Source organism: Gadus chalcogrammus, chromosome 3, assembly GCF_026213295.1.
Source record: "Gadus chalcogrammus isolate NIFS_2021 chromosome 3, NIFS_Gcha_1.0, whole genome shotgun sequence".
Lineage (NCBI taxonomy): Eukaryota > Metazoa > Chordata > Actinopteri > Gadiformes > Gadidae > Gadus > Gadus chalcogrammus.
This window is the reverse complement of record NC_079414.1, coordinates 22929158-22954602: the sequence shown is the minus strand read 5'-3', so window position 1 is coordinate 22954602 and position 25445 is coordinate 22929158. Positions and strand designations below refer to the sequence as shown.

At 44.0% G+C, this 25445-nt stretch overlaps 3 protein-coding genes across 3 annotated transcripts in view; all 3 read right to left on the bottom strand.

The window, feature by feature from the left end:
• Positions 1-13522, bottom strand: part of pnpla6 (patatin-like phospholipase domain containing 6) — a 30367-nt gene extending 16845 nt beyond the window's left edge. The window contains exons 1-17 of the mRNA XM_056586789.1: positions 13374-13522; positions 10214-10302; positions 8075-8131; positions 7826-7913; positions 7619-7701; positions 6522-6613; positions 6250-6390; positions 5577-5736; positions 5145-5225; positions 4818-4946; positions 4351-4431; positions 3783-3912; positions 3566-3640; positions 2237-2331; positions 1567-1734; positions 1325-1402; positions 202-407 (exon numbers count right to left, since the gene is read on the bottom strand). Coding sequence (XP_056442764.1) covers positions 202-407; positions 1325-1402; positions 1567-1734; positions 2237-2331; positions 3566-3640; positions 3783-3912; positions 4351-4431; positions 4818-4946; positions 5145-5225; positions 5577-5736; positions 6250-6390; positions 6522-6613; positions 7619-7701; positions 7826-7913; positions 8075-8131; positions 10214-10261 — 1712 coding nt within the window. The 5' untranslated portion in view covers positions 10262-10302; positions 13374-13522. The remainder of the gene's footprint in view (positions 1-201; positions 408-1324; positions 1403-1566; positions 1735-2236; positions 2332-3565; positions 3641-3782; positions 3913-4350; positions 4432-4817; positions 4947-5144; positions 5226-5576; positions 5737-6249; positions 6391-6521; positions 6614-7618; positions 7702-7825; positions 7914-8074; positions 8132-10213; positions 10303-13373) is intronic.
• A 722-nt stretch (positions 13523-14244) lies between these two features.
• LOC130379765 (ATP synthase subunit d, mitochondrial-like) lies at positions 14245-17352 on the bottom strand. Its single transcript, XM_056586788.1, has 6 exons — positions 17269-17352; positions 16622-16749; positions 16298-16394; positions 16105-16176; positions 14841-14903; positions 14245-14652 (listed from the first exon to the last, which is right to left on the bottom strand). Exons 2-6 carry the CDS (start codon positions 16741-16743, stop codon positions 14521-14523), a joined length of 486 nt encoding a protein of 161 aa, XP_056442763.1. The 5' UTR covers positions 16744-16749; positions 17269-17352; the 3' UTR covers positions 14245-14520.
• A 1042-nt stretch (positions 17353-18394) lies between these two features.
• LOC130379373 (homeobox protein MSH-C-like) lies at positions 18395-20912 on the bottom strand. The gene is made up of 2 exons (XM_056586154.1): positions 20507-20912; positions 18395-19711 (listed from the first exon to the last, which is right to left on the bottom strand). The coding sequence occupies exons 1-2, from the start codon at positions 20910-20912 to the stop codon at positions 19296-19298; spliced, it is 822 nt and encodes a 273-aa protein (XP_056442129.1). The 3' UTR covers positions 18395-19295.
• Between the last annotated feature and the right edge of the window lie 4533 nt (positions 20913-25445).

The following is a 25445-nucleotide window of genomic DNA, read 5'->3' as shown; positions in this document are numbered from 1 at the left end:
CTTGAGCAATCGAGACACTAGCATGCAATGGAAGTGTGGTTAGCGTTAAGTGAGGGTTGAAAGCTTCTTGTGTTGATGAGAGACACAAGGGACATATGAGAGAGATGATCGTGGAACGGACATTCATTGCATTGTTGCAACGCACACATATATACACTGTGAGATACTGAAACATTAGGCCTTTCATTTGTGTTCCCTCACTCGTAGAAGTCCGACTTGGAGATCTTGAGGAAGGTGCAGTCGCGCACGGCCTTGATGGTGAAGATGAGGGGCTCCCCGGTGAGAACGGCCAGCTGGCCCACCATCTCCCCGGGCTGGGTCACGAACAGACACACGGCCTCCTGCTTGTCGATCATGCGCTGGTACACGTGCAGACAGCCTGACAGGACGAAGTGCAGGCTCACGTCCTTGGAGAGAGGGAAGAGGAAGTGGGTAGCCGCCGGTTAAATGCCTTTCAGGGTTCCCCAGGGTTCTTCGGATCTGCTTACAGGGACCGGGGGCTGGGAGGAGGGCCTGGTCGAGGGGACCGTGGGAACGTACGCTCGCACAGGCGACCGATACGGAGGGACAGAGCTGACCAGAGCTCGTTCATTCCTGCGGCCCGATTTAAGCAAGTGAGACATGTGTGGGGTCAAGCCCGGCAACAATGTCTTTTTAAAAGTTACTTCGATCCCTGGCTTAGTATATTTCCTACATTTTACATTTAGTCATTTCATGCTTTTATCCAAATCAACGTCAAAGTTAGGTGGGGCACAACCATACAGCATTAAGCGAAGATACATTCACATTGGAACAGGTCCAGCCAGTTCAAAGGTTGTATGTCGTGAGACACAAGAGGTGCGACACAACATGCAAATCTAAGGTATGTAAATCGCCATTTTGACAACAGCTCAAGGATATTGGCATAGTGGTCGTTTAGACGTTGACCCACTGACTTTCAATAGAGAGCATGTCTGGCTACACATGTATCTCATAAGCATATTCACAGAGAACATTGTCTGCTTTATACTTCCTATTATGGTTCAATAAATACAAATGCGGGTGTGGGGAAACACATGAGAAGGGGAAGCAGCACATCAAAAGATTGTGGCAATCTCTTGATTGCCACAAGAGATCAACTGTTCAGTTGCCGGTTAAGTCCCATTTGAGGTTTACCGTTGGGCAATGTTGAAGCAGCAATGTGTACTTTCATCAGTAAACAAGCAAATGTAACGGCCGGAATGGATGGATGTCTGCTGAAACAAGTTATAGCAAAAACCACAATTTCGTAACAGCGGAGTTTGATATTTAATGGTGTGTTTAGGCAGTAGAAGATGCAGTTTACCTGGTCTCCTTGTCTTGCCAGGACAGCACCGGCTTTGGCTTGGTGCAGTGTGACCCTCCCGTTCAACAAGGCAGGGTCCTGAATGAGAGGAGACGGTGAGGGCAAATCAAAGGGTCTTACTATCAGCACGTCAAGTGTCAGTGGAGCAGCAACGTTTAAAAACCAAATAACAACATTTCAATTGCAAGATGGATGCATAGTTTTCTGTGGTTACGTAACCAACAAGAAGAGATCAAACTGACCTCGATCTTCATGAGTTTGAGGATCTCCTTCTGGGCCTCCTCGAACACGGTGCCGCTAGGCTTGCCGGGGCTGGAGGAGAAGATGCTGTCGGCCCCCAGCTCCTCCTCTGGGTACAGGTAGACCCCGGAGGGGGCCTCGTCCAGGGTTACCCTCTTCTCCCTCAGGTCCTGGGGCAGAGCAAACGGAAACCACAGGCTGGTCAAGATAAACGCCTCGCTGTTCGTCGGCGGACAACGTTTTATTATGGGGGACAGGACTGGATGTGTTGCCAAATATTTGTTAATAAATCGATCGTTTGGATTTATCCTGGTGCTGAAATCGATGAACTATGAATAAATGTGTTCTTGGGTATCATGTCGGGGCATTTTGATTCATTCACTGAATCCAAAGCAGGAACATGATGCTTCTGTTTCCTCTTAATCTAATCAAGTCAAACACATACACTCGTCAAACATCTACAAAGTGTGAAAGGCTTATCCTGTGTGGGTGTGTGCCAGTGTGTGTGTTAGCGCGTGCACCAGTCTGTGTGCGTGCCAGTGTGTGTGTGTGTGTGTGTGTGTGTGCCAGTGTGTGCGTGCATGCGTGTGCCAGTGTGTGTGCAAGACAAGTGTGTGTGTCTGTTCGTGTGCCAGTGTGTGCACGTGATTGGTGCGTGCTTAGGGTACGGACCTTGGTGGGCGGGGTGTTGCCTTCGTCCGCGGAGACAGAGATGCGGCCCCTCTCGTAGGCCATGTCAAAGTCAGAGCGCAGGCTTTTCTGCATCCCTGCATGGGCACAAACACATCACACACACCAAACAGCTCAGCTCCCAACCAGCCATGTTGTTCCCAGTGGTGTTGAAGCTAAACGAGGTCAGTGCACCGGGGAGCTGACAGGTCGGTGATACAACAGGACTATGGGGAGAGGGATCTTCATGTCTCCCCCGTTTCACAGAACGATATATCACATCATGTTGGGACCGTTTCATAGAACGAGATATCACATCATGTTGGGACCGTTTCATAGAACGATAAATCACATCATGTTGGGACGGTTTTATAGAACGATATATCACATCATGTTGGGACCGTTTCATAGAACGATAAATCACATCATGTTGGGACGGTTTTATAGAACGATATATCACATCATGTTAGGACCGTTTAATAGAACGATAAATCACATCATGTTGGGACCGTTTAATAGAACGATATATCACATCATGTTAGGACCGTTTAATAGAACGATATATCACATCATGTTAGGACCGTTTAATAGAACGATAAATCACATCATGTTGGGACGGTTTTATAGAACGATAAATCACATCATGTTGGGACGGTTTTATAGAACGATATATCACATCATGTTGGGACCGTTTCATAGAACGATATATCACATCATGTTGGGACCGTTTCATAGAACGATAAATCACATCATGTTGGGAGCATTTATCGAACGATAAATCACATCATGTTGGGACCGTTTCATAGAACGAGATATCACATCATGTTGGGACCGTTTCATAGAACGATAAATCACATCATGTTGGGACGGTTTTATAGAACGATAAATCATATAATGTTGGGACCGTTTCATAGAACGATAAATCATATCATTTTGGGGCCGTTACATAGAACGATAAATCACATCATGTTGGGAGCATTTATAGAACAATAAATCACATCATGTTGGGACCGTTACATAGAACGATAAATCACAATATGTTGGGAGCATTTATAGAACGATAAATCACAACATGTTGGCACCACTTTCTAGAACGATAAATCACATCATGTTGGGAACATTTATAGAACGATAATCAAATGTTGGGACCGTTTATATAACGAAATATCACATCATGAAGGCCCAGTTCATAGAAGTATAAATCACATGTTGGGACCATTTTATAAAACAATATACAACATAAGGTTGGGACCAGTTTAGTCCAATATATCCCACGTTTCAACCAACACAATGTTAAAGACTTGAACACCAAAGAGCACATTAAAGTCTCACCAGCGATGTCTACCGGCATGGAGATGGTTCTGCTGAGCGTTGGCACTGTCGTTCCGTCTTTCCCCGCTTCCCCACCTACACACAAAAACACACAGCAAAGTGAAGGTCCATAAGTGAGCAGCGCTCGCAGTCCTCCACCGTAGCAGAGCACAGGGACCTCCGTGCTGAGGCCTGGACCCGGTTCCCCCCCGGTGCATTGTGGGTGCGCGCGGCCCACCTTCGCCCTTGACGGCGGCCTCCCGGTGCTCCTCCGTGACGGTCAGGCTGCCGAAGCGCTTGCCGTGCCGGATGGGGCTGGTCCGGGGCTGGTGGGGGGGCACCGGCGGCAGACGCAAGGCCTGCATTTCCTGCGTGATGGACAGCGTGTTAGGCTGGGTCGGACCCCCCCAGAACTACACCTCGGATCAGATCGTCGTGCCGAGTTTAGATTTGAACCAAAAATTAGGCATCGATGGAACGGATGCGGAAATTGCTTGATCCGACGTCAATGTTTGAATGTAAATCGCTTCACGTGCAGTTATTACGACACGGTTTTATAGAACGATGGAACAAGAAAATGTCAGTCTATATAAAGATATGAAATATTCAATGGCGCTATGGGCTTAATAAATCACACCTCTCTCTCTGTCTCTCTGTGTGAGTGTGTGTCTGTGTGTGTGTGTGTGTGTGTGTGTGTGTGTGTGTGTGTGTGTGTGTGTGTGTGTGTGTGTGTGTGTGTGTGTGTGTGTGTGTGTGTGTGTGTGTGTGTGTGTGTGTGTGTGTGTGTGTGTGTGTGATAAACTCACATGGCAGAACAACTCATTGGTGAGCCCCAGGTAGTTATGCAGAGCCAGTACAGTCACCCTCTGTAGTCGAACCATGATGATCTGATGAAACACAACGCATGAAACCAAACCGTGAATGTTTTGATCCCTAGTTTCTATCCAAGTGCAGCTTCCTTTAATTTGATGTGGAACCACTATGTTTAAAAAGGACTTCCCTATCTCCCAGTGTCTGTTGTATCCTGTAACCTTGTTTGAAATGACTATTCTGCAAGGCTTGAAGATTAGTCATTTAGCAACGTTTCTCTTTGAAAATATTTTTTTTTTAGCTTCCACCAGACAAACTCGGTTAATGTTCAACACCAACAAATACAATAAAAAAACAACAATACTACTAATATGCCACTTATTGATAAACACGTTATTTTGATTGGATATGCGTTGCTCTACACACAAACAGACAACGCTACACACGGCTATAGGGCACGTACCTGTACTACCCGCACCAGACTCTCGGGGTACTTCTCGAATATGGACAGGAAGGCCTCCACGGGGAGTCGGAGCACGGTGGAGACCTCGGCCGCCCGCGCCGACATGGTCTTGTAGGGCTTCTGGTGGCCCTTCAGACCCACAACACACGACGGGATCAGAACCAACAACACTGCACACTGACACCACCGAGACCTTCTCTTGTGTCTATGCGTGTGTGTGGTTTTTGTGGTGGGTGTGGCGTGTGTGTGCGCCGGTGTGTGTGTAGTGTGTGTGTTGTGTGTGTGGTGCGTTGTTGCGAGTTGTGTGACTCGTGTGAGTTGTGGTACCGTGATGACGTCCAGGATACTGAGAAGGCTGTGGACGCTGTCTCCTGGGTAAACCTCCTTCACCACGTTCTCCTTTCCATCCTGAGAAACCGGGATACACATGTCTTGAGTTTCATGCAAATATCATTTTAACCAGTTCACTTGGATATTTATCCAACGTAACTACGTTTCAAGGAATGGATCTGGATCACAACCTTTAAATCTCGCCCATGAAAAGTGTCTTTGCAGGGCAAGATTAAATAGATATAGACACAACAACACAGATGCAAGGCATAAATTCATGTATAATTAATGAGGCATGTTAATGGCTTCATTGACGTAGTTTTACATTACACTCAGGTATACATAGCAACACTGGTAGCGGTGGGGAACACTTGTTTAGTTACTGCTGTGACTTCTAAGCTATGTTCTAATAAGTGCATCATTGATCACCATTCCAGTAAGGCACAGTTCCAGTTTCCCATCCTGGACGACGTAGATGCTGCTATCCGGCTGACCCGGGCGGAACACATGCTCTCCCTGCTGGAACTGCAGGAACACCATGTGTCTGCACAGCTCCAGAAACAGGGGCTTCTCAAAGTGACCCAGCACACTATAGACACATTAGGCAGGGGGGACGGACATGAAAATCGAAAAACAGTGATTATAATAATAAACATGAAACAAGCTTTTCTGCTTTGGTCAGCAGAACAGAATCAATATTCACATTCTTTCAACTGTTCAATTATTGAAGCCTTTCTCACTACTTTTCCATTAGTTGACAGTGAGACAGGTTTAAGTGTCAGGAAAGCAGCCTCACTTGATATATATATTATTTTTTTTATAATGATTGAAGAGAAATTTCTGCCGAAGATAGCAAGAAAATGCTCTTTCACGTGCTTCGTCTTGTTTCTGGAAAATCATTTCTTTATACAGCAGCTAAGATGAGCCCCTAGGCTAAGCAATTCATCCTGCATACCTTTTATTGATCGAACCGTGGTATGAACAAATCAGGGCATGCTCTGCCTGGCACTGAAAACCCTCCAGTCATGAATCGTAAAACGTCTCGGGACATGAATCAAGCGGTGTGTGGCCCAGGAAGGAGGTCTGGTCCTGCCATCCTTACCGGACGTTTTTGAGCATGTAGAGCACCTCGGACGGCAGGTGGGAGTTGGCCACGTCAAACTCTGTGAGGTCCGCCTCCAGCACGGAAGGGGGTGGCTCCTTGGCCTGAAGGATGGGCACCTCCTTCTTAAAGCGCAGGATCCTGGCGAAGAGGAGAGCGAGTCAGGGAGGAAGGGGAGACACCGAGGTGAAAATCAATACGACACAAGGAGAAACCATGCTATGCAGGGAGAGAAGAAAGGGATCGGTGCGTGTGACACTGTGCCGGCGTACTTTTTGGCAATGTTGAGCATCTTCTGCTTCTTTTTCAGGCGTGGGCGTGATGAGGAGGAGGTGCCCACTAGGGAAGAGGTAGACTGGGACACCTGGACGGGGGGGAGGCAGGGACAAGCTCTTCAGACGCTGATGTCATTTGATCATGTGACCAATGCCCCCGGCGCTACGGAAACAAGCCTAGATAGTGCGTACCTCCAACGATATTATACGACTGGCCCTAATCCAAAACGTAGACGGTAAAACATTCTATCAAAATCCGTTGAGTCAATATGTATGAGGAGTACTCAACCAACCACACAAGAAGCTTAAATTCCCAATGGCTTCTGTGCAGGCCCTGACTGATAAACCTATTAAAGCATGAATGCCTGGTTTAATCTTTGCTTTCATCTGGTTTGAACACATGCAAAGCATTTGATTTATTCAAATTGGGCTCATATACACATTCTGCATGCCACACATGGGGACATTATATACACATTACCTGTATAACTGAACCTCACCTGGACTGAGTCAGACTGATTCACCCCAGGGCATGGTGAGGGTGTTAACATATGGTGCATTGAGCAATCAGTGTGTACAGGTTCCACCAGCCACTCCCTCACACGCGCCATGAGTACTCTGGCATGGCAACACATTACACCTCCAGCTGTGTATCATAATACTCAATAGCTGCAAATAAACCGGCTCCAACACAGCCTAGTTATGGAGGAGCAAGGCCAATGTCACCCAGATGGAGTTTGGCGTGCACATTGCTACAAGGATATTATATTCAATGCAAAGTCCATTCTGCTAAATGCATGACGTTATAAACACTGCACATTTATGTTTCGTATCCGTTTCCCTGCCTAGCTTTTAACTAGTTCCACGGCAAGTTGAAAAGTCTAGCTATTGGTGGTCTTGCTCATTATCATAGCCTCTGTATTACTATTACGCTCTATTTAAACGGTTGGATTGCAGGAACAATAGAGCAAAAAAACAAAGCAACCAGTATAAAACCCCTGGACAGTCTAAAGTCCCTGTTTTCCAGTCACATGGACCACACTCTTTGCTTTGACTGAAGAACGGACTGAGGACGAGGGCCAGCGAACACACACCTTGCGCATGATCTTTCGCCCATAGAACATGACTTTGTCCCTCTTGCGGAAGCGGTACTTTGGAACTTCCTGGGCTTCCAAGTCTGAAAATGAGAGCAGGTGTAAATTCAAGACTAAGAGCCAGGAGGAAAATGAGTTGAAGGAACAAGTTAAATCTATTACTTTCACATTTATTGTCCTTGTATGTAGATCCATCCAATAACTTACTTCGAAGCTGAATCCTTCGTAAAATGAAGAAGATGAGGACGGCGATGAGGACTATGACGATACCCGCGCCAATGACCATCCCCATCATCTGACGGAAAGAGACAGGAGGTCATGGAGAAAGCCATTGCAGTAAGGACATCAATGTCTATGTCCTCTATTTGGATAACGCTTTAGCACTGACTCATGTCACCGGCTAAACAGGGGTGCAGAAATAATCTCTCGCCCGAGGGTCTTTAGAAATAGGCTCACCATGCTCGTCTGCAGCTCCTCCTCCACAAACGTCTTAATGTTATTGAACCCGGCCTGCTGGAACACAGAAACAGAAGGACACGCCATTGGAAAAAAACACTCCTGGAGCTGCGGTATGCTAGCGGCAACGGTGAGGCTTATGTCACAACAAGGAGCTGGGATGGGGCCGCTCTTTAGCTAGCTATCGTGTGTTGAGGAGACACCCTGCTTGTGTGAGCATGACATGCAGGGCGGAGGGATAAATGAGGCGTTATGGAATGTGGGTGCCCGGGATTTTCCTACGGAGGCGGGAATGTTTGATAATCCAAAAGACGTGAGTGGGGGGCTGAGGGGAAAGCGTGACCATGCGTTTCATCTCATCGGGGTACCCCCAGCACAACCCACACACATCAGTTGTGTGTGAAAGGTTAGGCCGACATCACCTGACCGAGGTGGGCGTTTGGGGGGGTGGCAGAGGGATGGACATGGAATGGAGGAGAAAGACGAGGCAAGGCAGGGGTTGTGTACCACTGTTGAAACACATGGTAGCCATGCCAGTGTTGCATGACTTGTCAGGAGGGACCCAGTAATAGTCAGCTATGTGTGTTTGAAACCCTGTTTCTTGTTAGTCTGGCATTGCCAGACGAATTGAAATGTCTCTGCATGTGCATTTTCTGAAGAAAAATGTGTGTGGCTGTGATTGGTCGGTCCGTCTCGTATCAGGCAGAAATCTTTTTGTATTGGAGGGCAGCCAGACCTTATCTGCAGATCAAATTAAACATGCAAGATTCGTTCCCAGGCTAGTTTATTGTAAGGTTTTCAGGCAGGAGATCCCTCCCTGGGTGGGTGGTGATGGCTAGTTTAACCTGTGTAGGTTAAACCTGTTTACAGGGGTGACCAACCAACCACAAACCAACCAACCAACAAGTCTGACTCAGGCCAGGTGAGGCCGCTTAATCCAGCCATCATCCACAGACACACCACAACATTATTTTCCCATAAGGGGACACATCCCCCTCTGTCCTTCCTGGAGTGGTATCTCCCGCTTGTACCACAGTAACCAACAATGAATAGATATGTTAATTTTATTTATAACTTAATCAGCTTTTTAATGATTGAAATCAGCTCAATTTAAAACATGATAATAATGAGCCTTTGAGAATTTTCATGTGGTCGATTGTTGTATTTGACTGAGGATTTTATAGCGCAATGATTTGCATCTTTTAAGGTGTTCCGTCATTGCTAAATAATGGACATGCTTTGAATTGTATTGACCAAACAGAATCAAGTATTTATTGAGGTTCTAAAACCAGAAGTAAAAAAAGATGTGCTTGTGTGAAAAAACCGAAGTGGAACAAGAGGAAGAAGAATTGGTATATTGTTATCCAAGTCCTTGTCAGACACTGCCAGACACTGATCCGAGTTGGCATTATGGAATTGTGATCAATCCCAAAAAATAGCAATTATGAAATGTCATACTGTGTGCATAATTTTTTGCCATCAAGTGTGTGGAATAGCTCTGTTCATGTAGAGTACAAAGTCCAAAGGTTAATCTGTTAATCTTTTTTTTTTTTTACTGAAGACTATATTGTACGGCAGGACATTGGAGTAGAGTAGTATAGATAATAAACTCATTGTGAGTCAAGTAACCTTTATCCTAGAGCAGACTTTGAAGAACACCTTTTCTCATCAGCCCAATGACCTCACCTCACCCTGTGATGTGCAGTGAGTGTAAAACATGATAAGCTTGTTTGCTGTGCTTCAATAAAGAATATGACGACAAACGACAGTTTTCTTAGGGTGAGACCAATTGTGTTTGAGCTGGCGGCTAGAGCGTTCTCCTATCAGTAGTTATTGATCAGTGGGAGGGGGCCTGAGATAATAGTTTGAACTGGATCCTAGTGATGATAGACTGGCATATGGTGGGAGCGGACAGAAATCAATGGCAAACTTGTAATGAATAATTAATAGCATGAGGGGGGGTTCTCCGTAAAGTAATGATCGTGCGATGTACTCTGGAAGAGTGTGTGTGTGTGTGTGTGTGTGTGTGTGTGTGTGTGTGTGTGTGTGTGTGTGTGTGTGTGTGTGTGTGTGTGTGTGTGTGTGTGTGTGTGTGTGTGTGTGTGTGTGTGTGTGTGTGTGTGTGTGTGTGGTGTGTACCTCGGAGGCGTCCCCTTGGACCTCTGGTTCCGAGACGCGCTGACCCATTCTGACCTCGCCTCTTCATACGGATGGTCCATCAACGGCCTCTGGAAGACAACGCAAACCCTACGACGTCAGCATCACCACATGTAGTCGAGCAAACCCACGAACGCTCAGCCGATCAGCACGTGCACAAACGCAAAAAATGCCCAGCCGATCAGCACGTGCCCAAACCCAAAGATTGCTCACCCCGATGAGCATGTGCACAAGCATGGCAGAACCCGCCCCAAGCAGCCACTGTTGGCTTTGTGACTGGTGGTTGGTCTGTGTAGCGGGTTTATTCATAAAGCCTGCTAAAACACTGGAAAAACACCAACACACAGCTGGCTGGATTGTTTGAGGATGTAATACAGAGCACATGCCTCATTTTGGTAGACTGAACTGCAAAGGCCAACCACACTTTTATTTTCCCCAAAAAGTAAATATTTACATATTCTTTTCAATCTCACAATTGAACACAGAAGACAGCTATGTGGTTGTTTATAGTACTTTTATTAGGCGCACCGGATGTGTGTTGTTCAGTCAGTCGCCAGTTACCAGTAAATACTTCTATATCATTGCAATGCTGTGTAAGGGTATCCATAATGCATTGCGGTCTTACTTGGTATCGTTTCAGATATACGTAATGGCTTCAGTACGGTATGTTTAAACACATTAGTCAAGTGCTTAAAAAATTATATAAATCGATATCTATTGATAGATATAGAAATAGATATATATCATTTTTTTATACGCAATATATTATTTGTATTGATATTATAATGTCAATGCTACTACTTACTCTGTTGCAATGGCTGTTACGAAAGCTTAAGTACTCCATTGGACATCCAAAATGGGTGAGATGTAGCCTAACCCATCAGCCATTAACATCAGCAGCTCCTTCAATGCATTACAAGGATTATCAGGCAACAAAATCCTGTTTTGAACTAGATTAATGTGCATAGCTGTATCGAATGTACAACCACTCACAGTGAGCCACTTTGTGTATTGGTTTTTCTTAGTGTTTACAGAGCATATCGATGTTATAACTATTGTCAAATGTATGTCTAACCCAGAGATGACATCATCTCCTGAAGCTTATTAATGTAATATACTGTATATTGTGAAATCTATGTCTCACTCTGGGACACGACATCATCGCCTAAGGGCAGGCATGCTATTGCCTTGTTGAGATTGAATCAGGCAAGAGCTGGGAGTGTCATATTACAAGCAACAAGCACATGTCAGAATGCTACTACAGGACTTCAATGAGACTGTATTTTGGATGGGCCAGTGGTAGTGCTAGTAATAGTATGGTTAAATAGGTGACAAGACAGATCATAATTAAAGATCCTCTTTTCTGAATACAATTAACCCTCCTTATTTGAATGTTAATTAACCACCTGGGCATTTGCCTGAACAAGTTTTTTGATTTTTTTTATATGTATTGAGCGTAAATATGGCTTGTTCAACAGAAGTTCAATATCAGATGTATAATAGGTCTAAATCAACCATATTTCTGTATTTTCTACCTCAAATTCAGGGCAACATTACCCCTACATTTTAGGGTGCCTAATAATAATATATTACACATTATCTGCCTCATGAGGGAGTGATCACAATTTGTTGTATGAATATCAGGTGCTGTTATTCTGCAACAGAATGCATCTACCTATTATTTACAGATGGCAAATTTTGAATAGCACATTGCAATTTGCCCTTCTACCATTTGAAGGATACTACATCAAACCACTTGCCATTCTAGACTGCCTCAGTATGTATGCTACTCTCCATCTGTATGCAGTATTACACATAGTATTGACATGGTTACAACCACAGCAGCCTGTCAGCTTTCTCTGTGAGCGGAGCTGGCAGTCTCACTCCTGCCAGGGTTTAACCCCCTTACCCGTACACCACTCTCTCTCAATGCATGCTGAATCCCATTGTTCTGCACACACAATGACGCTAGTGTTGATAGCTCCAATCTACCCCGGGCCTCACAGACAGGCCTGTTTTCACTTGGGGCAGCGGTACTCACCAAAACACCAAAGACTAGCCTTCAAGGATGCCTACAGTTAAGACAACTGTCATTGCACGAGATATGCTTTCACATTGGCATGCATATTTGGCAAACACATTAAGGCGTGTAGTATTAGAGCTTCATGCATATTACGTGAGAGGACTTAGATAACATTGTACCGTTGCTAGTTGGTATGTGGCAGAATCAAAACAACAACATGAAAGATATTGCCACATAAGAGCATGAACGCTTGAACACACTTGCAGAAAATCCTAGTCAAGGTTGTCAGTGTGGTCCATGACACTTTAGGGGTGTAGGGTAATACCCACGTCACTTACGACTACTTTGGTGACTTGGGGACAACCTCAGCTCATATTCCTCGAGCAGAAAAAGGTTGTCATAATTTGAACCATTCCAGGCGTTGCACTACAGCCCCAACGCATGACTTTGCGAGAACATTTTGACAGAGAGCGTTGTCAAGCGTTCCCTTTCATGATCACCTCTTTCGGGACACTTCTTGGCGTCGGGAAGAGCGGATTGTTTTGACGCAGTACGGATTACAAACACACCGTTGACTACATATGTGCAGCTTAACCGTAGGGATACCTAGGTTTACACACCGGATCACATGCGTCATGTTTCAATGGCAGTAAGCGTTTATAGATAACGTGACACGTCGTTGAATCACTGGAAAACAATAGGATTAAATTAATCTGAAAGCCGGTCACGGGAGGGGAAAATCGTTACCATCCCGAACACAGCTAACGATACAGGGCTCCTCGCTGAGGCCAACTACACTGTACCGTTAGCTTACCCATAGCTAATGAAGATTATTTACTGTATGTATTGTCATGGCGTCGCAGAGGTTAGTGCACCGAATAACCATTACAATACATAGATTGCGTATTGGGTTTTCCCTTTGACCTCCACCAACCAACCAGCCAGTTCAGGGCAACGTAAACTGCATGTTAATACTTGGATTTTCTCCCATCTGGTTACTCCATACTGAATACAAATACATGTCATTCTCCCCGGTGGCCCACCCAACGGCAAGCGTCATCGTGCCGTTGGGTGGGGGTGTTTGCAGATATAGAACATTTAAAAGCTTGTTAACCTTACCTAAACTGGGGTACTCCCGTCAATCGTTAATGTCAAACAACGGCTAGCGGAAATCATCTCTCACGAACAGCAGTGGGGAACGCTGTCCAATCAGGACACGTACATCGCAGACCGTAAGCCAACAGCAAAACAGCGATGGGACCGCAGCCAGAGAGTACGCCTACTTTTATGTAAATATAAGCATTGTCCAATGATCATTGGACGACAAAGCGTTGCTCGTGATTGGTTGGTCATAGTCCCATTGTAATATATATTCTATATTTTAGGTAAGAAGGCTAGATGTGATTGAGGATATTATATTGACCCTACTCGTGTTATAATATAGAGTATATTTAACAAATCTCCTTAAACCACACATGATTATTGTAAAAATAGAGAAAAGGGCGTATCGGTAAACAAGTCGATGAGGTCACCCCTGGCTCTGGTCTTGTCCCATACTGGTACACCAGTCACTGATGTAAACATTGTATGGAAGAAGGTTCTTGTCTTGAAGTAAAAAAAAAAAAAAAAAAAGTCGAGGCAAACCCGTTTCAAATATGGATACAGAGAAATCGATTACCATCTTCCACTCTCCCGCTCCCTTAATGTCTTGCCTATTGTTGTGGTGTTATTTATTTATTTTTTCCCTTTTGTTCGATTGTACTGTCCGTATACCTTTCTTATTTGTAAAGCGTCTGAGTACTTAGAAAAGCGCTATAAAAAACTGATCAATTATTATTACTAATATGGGATGCTAATCAAGTAGATGTAACAATAAAAACGAAAAAAAAAAGAGGTTACAAACTTTTCTAGTAGAGCCAGAGTCTTCTTATTTTAATGCACATTGACTAACATTTGCTTGGCGTCAAGACCGTTTTTAACTGATGTAGAACAACAAGACATAGATTAACTGTGGGTCAAAATCGAATCACTTTAGAAGTAAATGTGTTTATTATAATTACAATTTGGGCCCATACCCTCCCCTGGTGGCAAAAGACAATAACACTAAAATGAACCGGTCGGTCTACCATAATCTCGAGGTCAGGTATTCATACATGCAGTGCAGTGAATAAGCAATTCGTGTCATATACGTAGAGAAGTAAAGAAAAAAAGAGAAGATTGACATTTAAAATACATATTTATTGTGAGAGGTTCCAGGTGGGTATGATTACAGCTCAGCAATGGGCTTGTGTGGCCAGTATGGGTACTTGACCTTGTCCAGCTTGGTCTCTGGGAAAGTATCATTGAGATCCTCGACAGTCATTTGGTCGAAGGGAATCATGTTGGTTAACTTGGCCAGCTGAGGGGAAAAAAGCAAGCATATGGACACATTCATACACAGTTGTTATTGTTGTGCATATGACAATAAAACCATCTTGAATCTTGTTTACCTTTATAAATTGGTGGTCAGGTGACCAGGGTACTGTCATTTTTAGACATGATTGTACATGTCAAGGCCGAATTTATGGGTGCAATTTCCAATCTTACCTGTGCCTCATACTGAGCAATGCGGACCTTGGATTCTTCAACGTAGGCCAATGCATTCTTGTTCTATTAAGATAGAAATATACAGCTTATCATTTCAGATGCCCAACCACAACGAAAACAAGACATCCCTCAGTCCAAGAACGCTTTACGTCAACTCTTCGGTCGAGATAACGGAAACAAGATGTCCTGTCCATGCATGCAATAGCCAGATATTCGTCGTCACTTTTGTATTCGGATTTCAGGACATTAATCGAAAACTTCGGTAGCCCTTTGAAACCTGCTTTCCAGTGTTAGAATCTGCAAGAACCATAGAGACCAAACTGACTAACTGGTTAAAATAATAATACTATTTACTAAATGTTTTACGGTTCTCCCAAGGATTTTGTTTTCCATGGCGGCAGTCACACTAGTCCGCTCTGGCCAAAGAAATAGGAAAAATACGGCAAGCGGTGGCCTAATGGTTTAAATAATGTGTTATCAATGAACGTATTCAGCAGCTTTTTCAAGGTGTAAATGAGGCCAAGAGCGACCAAAAGGCTCTACCTTTTAATAATAATAATAATAATAATGCGTAGGTAATTTAATAAACATCAATAGAAAAAGGTAGCTATGTTTTTGTGGCGATCCATTACCCACAATTACACAGAAATTAAAAACCCAATTCTGCAGCAGCGATCTCTGCCAGCTGGGATTTAGGCAGCCCTTTTATAATTGTTTGACCTTTTAGAAAATCCTAACAAATATGAGAAGCCTGAAATTATCTATTTCGCTTGACCAATGGCAGGTTTTCATCTGAGCCACTTCACTACAGCTTTTTCAGCTGTAGAACTCCTGACTAGAGCAGGGATTTGGGTAAAATCTAGACACTGGCATGAGAGAAGCACTTAATTACCGTATGCCTGAATAGGAAGAAAACAGGTTTGTCATGTACCATCCAATGTTTAAGTTTAGGTACGGCTATTAAACTATATTTTTAGAAATCGATTATCCAGGGATTCATTTAATAGATGAATAATTTAACCGTTTTGGAAAGGCCATTTAAGATTAAACAGATTCTAGTTAGGGTGGCTTGTCACATGACATCAAGGCCATACATAAAACAAGTACTACAGCTTCTAAAGTGTAGACAGGACCAAAGCCACTGTTCCACAAGGGATGATCATTAGAAGACAGTATTTCTGAACTCCTATATTGGCTTGCACTGGTGAATCCGGGATCCCCTGCATTGATACAGACAGGCAACATTAATTTGGGTTGGACTTACAGACTCTGCTTCCTGTGCAGTGATTACACTGGTCTGGGTGTCCGCAGCCTCAGGGATCTGCAGAGCCTTGAACTGTGGGGATGAAGGAAGACATTGTCGTATGATTGAGTAATGAGGTACCAAGAAACATCACAAACACGTTTGAAACAAATATATATAATAGAGTTAAAAGAAAACCCTGCCCCCAGTTCACCTTCTTCTCAAACTCGTCCACCATGCCGGCCTTGGCCACGTTAGTCTTGTAGTGGCTCCAGTCAATGACGACAGGGGTCGGTGGCAGAGAAGTTAGCCTAGTAGAAGACGCATGAACAATAATGCGAAGTCTGCATTTACTCACTATTTGAGGGATTATCTTTAAATTGAAGTATGACACAGGCAACCCTCCAGTCACAAGACTATTTGTTTTAGTTGGTCGGTGAATCACTTTACTCAAAACGATAATAAAAATACTAACAGCTAATTATTTTATGTAGCTTGTGAAAGAAAAGTGGTCCTCGAAAGTTGCATCGGCACTCACTTGGCAGAGATGGCATCGCTGCGGGTCTTCAGAGCGTTGAACATGCTCCTCTGGTTGGCTGGGATGCGCTCGGCGAACGACACCCAGTCGATGGCTTTGAGGGCTACTCTGCGACCTGCCATTGTGATCTATCGAAACAAGACGGAAATAATTGACATGCAGTTGGTCACTGTAGAATGGCAATCGAGAGGATTACCGTTTCGTTCCCTATGGCATTGACGTAAGGGTCACTCAAACATGTGCAAACATTGCATCAATAACTTTACACATGTTATGATTGGTTGCAAGTTATTGCCGATCCGGCCGGGGTAATGGGTGTGCGGCATAAAGACTCAATAGCCCACCAGACAGGACAGAATCTCAACCAAATGACAGAACAGTATGGTAAGAGAGTAACCTTTCTGACAGCTAGGACGGCAACGTAATATAGAGCACTAGCATCCAGGCTAGCTAGCTGGCAGTCTGCAGCCAGCCAAGGTCAGAATACATTCTGCCCTTCGTGTCTGACAGTGAATGTGAAATCGAGGAAACCTATATGTCTTACATAGCATACACGTGCAGACATGGATGATCGACAAATAACCCAATTTAAAGACACATTCGCTGAATTGTACTTTAACCAACCGCTGTCTCTTCTAATGTCTTACCTCGAAGCGATAGAGTCTTCTGCGAAAGTGCGCAACTGCGGAAGCCACTTTTCTTCATTCAAAAGGTTAAGGGCGTAAGCCAGTTACCGCCCCCCACTGGTGACCGCCATGTATGATAATAACTAGATTAGCCCAGATACTGGGATTTTTTGGTGACAGTCATGGATTAATAATAATAATTATATCTGTAAAGTAAGCCAGATATTGCCTTCTATCGGGGACAGTCATCTATAAATAATAATAATAATAAAGGTAGAGTAAGCCTGATACTGCCCCCTATGGGTGACCGTCATATATGAATCATAATTATCACGGCAGCCTGAGGCTGCCCCCTATGGGTGACCGTCTTGTACGGCAGAGAAAGCCGGATACTGCCCCCTGTTGGTGACCGTCATGTATGAATTATAATAACAACGGTCACGTCAGGGGCGCGGCGTTCCTTTCACTTTACATGCGTAGGGGCGCTTAAGCACAAAGATAAAATAACATAGAAATGGAGAAGGAGATTGAGAAATAACTTTTTTATTTTATTACAATTGTAGCACGTTTAATTAAGAATAATGTCACACTCTTTCTTTGCATATAGGTCGACATACATGTAATCTAGCAATTGAGAATACCTAAATCTTACATATTATAATTAAACGTGTAACAGTTTGTGTAGCTTTAAAGCTAAAAAAAAATGTATAGACCTATGATAGTATATTTATGTGATGAATTTTAAGATGAGGCGAATGGACCTAGGCTTGTTTGTGCGAATAAACTTGCCTCGTCATCAGCAGTTATAACTATATCGACTCCAGAAGTAAACCTGCTGTTCAATAGGCCTACATATAATAAAACTAAAAATACAATTCCATAAAAATATACCATCTGAAGAAGATACACGACAAATGTAGGCCTAAAAATTAACATTTCTCAGGGAAACCCTTAATAACATTAAGAATGAAAAAATAGGACTAGCCTATGTCTTGACGCTCTAATGTAAAGTAGCCTAATGGTCCAAGAATAAGACTCACACCACACGTTAGTTTTAACTCAGCCCCGTTTCAATGGATTCCAATGGTTTCAATCGCGTGACTCAGGTTTTTAAATAAGTAAGACTCATTCACACATTTCACTTGTTTATTTTTTGAAAAACATTTTTAAAATCACTTTAGCAAGCAACTGAGGATTTCTTTGATAAGGAATGTATGTACACAGTACAAATACAGAGATATTCAATAAATACCATTTTTAATCGTGTTTCCCAAGCAATGTCAGAGGGCTTACAAACACTCAACTTTTTATTTACAAACCGAAACTTTTAGACAAAAGTAGGCTACTTCAAATATCTTCCCCATCAAGGCCACCTTGTGATAGTAAGAAATTAGGATTCTAAATACGCTTTCTAAAAAATATATATTTCATTTATTATTATTATTTTCTATAAATTTGGCAGACAGGTTATTTCATTAAAAAAAATACTGTCTGCACGGGACACAGTCCCGAAACTAAGGCTGTTGAAAACTGAATTTCTTCCGTAGGCCAGTCAATGAGTTAGGATAAAGCTGGTGGTCGCCTGTTCTATTAAGCACATTGGTCATAAGGCACTAAGTCCATGTAAGTACTTTTCTGTTGCTGGTATATGCCTACTAGGCCTAATATACAGTTTATTATTACATTCATGTAATACAATGAGATTTAATCATGAGTAGCAATTTGGACTGTTGTTAGGCCCAATACGTTTTCGGTTCCAATTGTAGGCCTATATTTAAGGCATGTAGGCCTTGGTGGAAATAACCTGAGAACTATGTTTCAATTAATTAAGGCCCGTGTATCCATAACTTAACACATTTGGCCTAACCGAAATATAATTGGATGGAGCAGAGTTCGTTTGGTTATTTGACTGATTTTCTACACTCTACATAGTTTCAGAAATACATCCCAACTGCCATCCGCAAGGTAAATGCAAACATCCAAGTACACTAAAAACATTTCTATATGGTCATGTATTTCCACCATCAATAAACCCTTTGGAAGACCATTTAAGACAAGTAGTACATCCCATAAGTGACCGGTCCACCGAATAGTCCCGGGACGGGCAGGGTAGGCCGCTGGAACGCGTTGGAGTGTCCGTACATAGATGGAGAGCCGAGATGCGCTCCGAGGGGAAAGGGGAGCGCAAACGCAGGCAGGACGGGCTTGGAGGCCAATTTATACTTTTCCAACTCGGCCTCCTGCAGTCTTTTGGCTTTTGCCCTTCTGTTCTGGAACCAGATCTTCACCTGCGTCTCCGTCAAGTTAAGTGAGTTGGAGAACTCGGCTCTTTCCGCGATGGACAGATACTGTTTCTGGCGGAATTTGCGCTCCAGCGCCAGCAGCTGCGAGGTAGTGAAGGGGGTTCGAGGTTTTCGGTTGTTTTTGTGCTTCCTTAACGCGCACGTAGATGGGCTGGCGCTTCCTACAGACAGCAAAGAAATCAAACAGGTAAGTACAAACAGACACCCACTTTAACATAACATTTTGTGTAATATCTCTCTCTCTCTCTCTCTCTCTCTCTCTCTCTCTCTCTCTCTCTCTCTCTCTCTCTCTCTCTCTCTCTCTCTCTCTCTCTCTCTCTCTCTCTCTCTCTCTATATATATATATAAATATATATATATATATAATAAATAAAGATAGATAGAGAGTATAGTTATAGGTACAGATATATATGGCACTACATGATGTAGGCCTATTCATTCAGCAACTGCAACTTTGCTCCCTGTCAATAATTGTTTGTGGTGAGATGGGAAAAACGGGCACCAAACTAGGTAATTTGAATTACCTAGTTCAACCAAAAACTATGAATAGAGTCTATTAGGAATATTAAGAGGAATATCAGGAATACTGTAGCCCTATAAACCAACGCATCACACACACACACGCACGCGCGCGCACACACACACACACACACACACACACACACACACACACACACACACACACACACACACCGACACACACACACACACACACACACACACACACACACACACACACACACACACACACACACACACACACACACACACACACACACACACACACACACACACACACACACACACACACACACACACACACACACACACACACACACACACACAGCGATCGTTCTCATGAGCACTGCCGAAGCATCCATGCGTCTCACCAACAACAACATAAGATCCTTGGTAACTGAGATGGAAGTAGAATGGATAGTCCTGGTAACACTTACGCGGAGGAGTCGGGAAGGAGGACCCGTGGAACCAAGTGCTCTGGTCTTTCTCACCAAACGGCGGACAATCATCGCTGAGCGGACTACTGGACGCGTTCTGTGAACCCTCTCCAGAAACTTTCCTCTCGGCGTAAAAAGTCCTCGGAGAAAACTGCGGGCTCTGCCCCGCCACGGGTCTGACCGGGACTAGACCCAGGTCTGGAGGGGTGTAAGAAGTCCGACAGGTCGTGGTCGTTTTAGATATCAACGATTCAACGCTAAAGGGAAGACTGGTCCGCTGGGGTTTGTATCCTTTGTCAGTGGTCATGTCTTTGGGTTGGAAGTCATCTCCCTCCGTGTCCGTGGTCTCCTCTTTATGTGGCGCTGGTTTGGTGGCTCGGGACGGCGAGCCCTGGGTAGGATTCATCATCAGACAAGGGAACGTGGGGCCATGCACCTCCGAGGGGCCAAGGTACAGCGGAATGGAGTCAGCGAGTGCGTGTGTAGTGTCCAATGTGTTTGCGCGCTGTCAGAAAGTTACCCAATACCTTTACGCACGGGATGGGAGTCGTCTATAACAGGGCAGTCACTGCTCCCTTCCCCCGAGCAGACCAATCGGTGGACTTCGTGACGTCCTGACAAGCATTTGGATTGGCCCACTGACTCCGAGGGGGGACATGAAGAGGCCTTTTGAAAGGAATGAGAAGTTAATCATACAGACCCCATGCGGCGCGGGGGTATTGATGGCTCACGGGGTTTTGTCTCCGCTTAACACAAAGTAGACCAATTTTAACGCAATTAAGCAGTGGGGAGGACTATTTACATCCAAAAAGTAGGGGCGCCTTTAGACCTTTCTGTAACATAATCGCAACTAAGTAAGTAAAAAAAAAAAGAGTGTACAAAAGAACGACCCGCTATCAGAGAAACATTCGTGGTCAACTTTGAATTCCAAAGCGCGTATTTTACACATCTCTTCCAAAACTGATAGCAAAAAAAAATGAGATCAGATGAAAATACCCGATCACTTCATGTCCTTTCGTAAAAACAAAACAAATAATTAAAAAAAAAAGCTCAATAACACCTAAAAATATCTAAAAAGAAATAAATAAAAAATTGAAACAAAGCGTGAGATAAACAATGCAGAAAAGAAATTGATTAGGCATGACTGTTGGTCACAGCATTATGGCCGATTCAAGACCTGTCACCAGCCTTTTTATGGACCACAATGGACTCCGCGGAGAAACAACGGGCGTGTTTCTGGGTCCAGGTCAAAGTGTTTAATAAGCCAGACGAGTGGTGTTGTGGAAGGCGCCAGGCGCTGGGATCAAACAGGAGATACCTCAGAGGAGGAGGAGGAGAGGCGACGCGCAACTCCACTTCATCAATTGTCCTCAGAGTATTTCATAGTCCACTGCGTGCTATGCCGAGAAGAAAAGATCTTCTGACGCTTCATTTTCCACTTTTTTAGAAGACGTTAAGGTGAAAATATTTTTATAGTAGGCTTATATATATAATACATACATATAGAAACATTATATATATATATATATATATATATATATATATATATATATATATATATATATATATATATATATTTATATATATATACACACACATAAAAAAATCATGTTTAGGATAAGCCCTTAGTGTTTATTTTAAGAGTTGGTTTTAAGAAAGAATAACAAACCCATTTGGATCCCGAGCCCTTCGTTTCATTTTTTAAGTGTTAGTTTATAAAAATGACTTGCTCATATTAAGCTGAAGTTGCGTGTTTATTTGGTGACCTCGTGGCAGATTTATTCATTTACATTGTATTAGTTTACCAACTATTATGGGCTGTTTCAAACGACTTGTGCCACGTGACTATAATAAATCACTTCCCAAAGGCCAGCCGAAAGAAAACAATTAAGGTTCGTTTACCAAATGAGCAAACAGAAGCTCGCTTCAAATTATGTCTTTCTTTCTCTCTTTTCTTCTTTCTCTCTCTCCTTCTTTCCCTATTTCTTTTTAATTTCTTGTTTTATTTCATCCTTCTATCTTTCTTTCTTTCTTTCTTTCTTTCTTTCTTTCTTTCTTTCTTTCTTTCTTTCTTTCTTTCTTTCTTTCTTTCTTTCTTTCTTTCTTTCTTTCTTTCTTTCTTTCTTTCTTTCTTTCTTTCTTTCTTTCTTTCTTTCTTTCTTTCTTTCTTTCTTCCTCTCTTTCTTCCTCTCTTTCCTCCTTTCTTTCTCGTCTCCATGCTTTCCTCCCTACTTGCTGTTTAAATCCCTGTGGTGCTAACAGTAATTTACCAGACCATAAAGTGGGTTGACCATTTGACTTGAGAAAAGCCCGACAGTGAGCCCTCTCCTTCATTTCCTATCTGAAAAGCTACCCTTCTCTCTCTCTCTCTCTCTCTCTCTCTCTCTCTCTCTCTCTCTCTCTCCTCTCTCTCTCTCTCTCTCTATCTCTCTCTCTCTCTCTCTCTCTCTCTCTCTCTCTCTCTCTCTCTCTCTCTCTCTCTCTCTCTCTCTCTCTCTCTCTCTCTCTCTCTCTGCTCTCTCTGACACACCAGGGCCCTCTTGGGACCCAGCTGGTTTGGTTTAGATACTAGCAGCCATGTACCCTGCGCTCTATCTAATCTGCACGGTGTCGTGCGAGACGGGGATGAGAGTCGAACTGTATAGCACGCATATTCATACAGAGATCATGTGATACATGCTAACACACACACACACACACACACACACACACACACACACACACACACACACACACACACACACACACACACACACACACACACACACACACTCTCACACACACACACACACACACACACACACACACACACACACACACACACACACACACACACACACACACACACACACACACACACACACACACACACACACACACACACACACACTCAGATATACCCCCCCCCCCTTGAGTACTGCATTTAACCACCCCCTCCGTCGGTTGTCCAGTGTATTTCATTTCGGACGCCCCCTAGCCCGACCCTCAAGACATTTCTTTAACAGCATGCAGGCGAGTGAACTGTGTCAGAAGTCGTTACCAAGTTTGAAAGCAGATCTGTCCTTCAAGGCCGGACTGGGCCCAACGGGAAGCACTTTCCCCTCTGCTGGGACCAGTAATGAAAACGTTTCTTTTTCGTGTGTATGTATGGGGCCATGTCCAATACTCTCATTGCTTGGATGAAACCACTCAGACGCTCACTCGAGTGCTAGTGCCAGGGTTTGGCACGTCAAACCATACGTGAGAAAGCCAGGCAGGGTTATTCCTAATGTGCTTTTTTTCTTTCATGTCGACTTGCTTGACATTTGACCCGTTTCTACTTACCCAGAGACTCAGGATTTCACGGGGATTCCTTGCCTTTTCCCATCTTTCTCCAGGTCTATGGATCAGGGTCTCCAGGAACCCAAAAAGGGATCAGATCTTTCGTGATCCCTTAACGGCAGTCGGTTCTGATGTGGTAGGGGCTGAGAGCATCACTGTGTGCATCCACTGATTGACATTCACACCTCTGGTATGTACAGACAGTTAGCCGTTGGTTCAGATGTAGTGAAACCCTGAGCATCACCGTGTGCATCCACAGACAAACACTCAGAGCTCCGGCGTGTACAGACTGTTGGTTGTGGTTCAGAGGTAGTGAGACCGTGAGCATCACTTTGTTCATCAACAGACGAACCCTCGGAGCTCCGCTGAGTGCGGACAGAGAAGCGAGCGCCGTCCCACCAGCAACAATGTGCCGTATTCCCCCGCTGTAGCGAAAGTCCTCCGGCAAACAGAGCGGTCCTTTAGTACAAGGTGGACGTGATGTACGTGGAACCCAATACCTGTGAGATGTGTTGACATGGGGGCCACAAAGCATCATGGGTAACCCCCCCCCCCTCCCCCCCCGCCCCACTGGATGATATGCTTTGCTAACATGACAGTGTGTAGGTGGGGGTGAGGGTACGAGGTGGGGGGAGGGAGGGGGGGGGGGGGGGGGTCGCCGTAGGGCTGGGTCAGCATGTGTCCCTCGTGCTCACACTGTAGCACTGTAGCACGTCTCGCGGCGGGAACTCTGCAGGTTATGCTACACGGTTATGCTACATGAGGCCAAAGGAAATGTTAGGTACTAGCACACTGTGACGAACCTCTGAACCAAAACATCTATAGGTGAGGTGAAGGAACAATAGGTAATCATGGATTATTTCGGTACATCTTTCGATATGTTCAGGCTGGATAAACATGCCTTTTTATTTAGTTCACTGGCGTCACTGTTGTGAGACTGGCTTTAATTGCAGGCCCGATGACTGCACTGCATCATAGGATATATTCATCTGATTTAACAAGTTGATCTAATCCACATCAGACTGCTTAAGCCTACAATTAAAGCGTTTGCCAAAACCACTTCCTGTCGTGGCACCACGGTATCCTGGGTAATACGACATTGATTTGAGCTTTTAAAATGAAAGCGCATGGTGATAGATTCTTGTTTGACTAGATCAAATCGATCCCATGATGAAGTTTCCCATCGCATATCATCTGGCTTATCTTGAGAAAAACGAACAAAGCCAAAACAAATTAAATGTAACATTTGAATGCAATCTGTTTAAATATGTTGCAGTGAATTTCAATAAAAAAGCCACTAAATCCTTTTGAATAACAATGATTCTGTTAGTTTTTTATCCAGAACTCTTAAGTCTCTCCATCCAGCACGAAAAAACCACAACATTTTTATTGTGGGGCTGTGCATGGGCCTTCTCCAGCAGTGCACTGGACGGCCAACACAGATTGATAGGGAGAAAAACCGCAAGAGGTGACAATGCAAATTGGCAATTTTGCCTGGCTCGACTTTAGCCATACAAATGAGCATTCTTGAGGAAAGTCTAGAGACAATGTGAGTGGGCAAGTCAGGCTGAGGGTTGGAGCAGTGTGGCTACTCTGTGGTCTCATTCACAGACCCAAG

What these genes read in the sequence shown, in the direction of transcription:
- LOC130379373 (XM_056586154.1), bottom strand. Translation starts at nt 20,912, where the DNA reads ATGAATCCTACCCAGGGCTCGCCGTCCCGAGCCACCAAACCAGCGCCA. An exon ending in CTCCTTCCCGACTCCTCCGC is followed by an intron (nt 19,712 to 20,506) that starts GTAAGTGTTACC and finishes TGCTGTCTGTAG; the next exon opens with GAAGCGCCAGCCCATCTACG.
- LOC130379765 (XM_056586788.1), bottom strand. Translation starts at nt 16,743, where the DNA reads ATGGCAGGTCGCAGAGTAGCCCTCAAAGCCATCGACTGGGTGTCGTTC. An exon ending in CTGCACAGGAAGCAGAGTCT is followed by an intron (nt 14,904 to 16,104) that starts GTAAGTCCAACC and finishes CTATCTTAATAG; the next exon opens with AACAAGAATGCATTGGCCTA. An exon ending in TTGCTCAGTATGAGGCACAG is followed by an intron (nt 14,653 to 14,840) that starts GTAAGATTGGAA and finishes TTTTCCCCTCAG; the next exon opens with CTGGCCAAGTTAACCAACAT.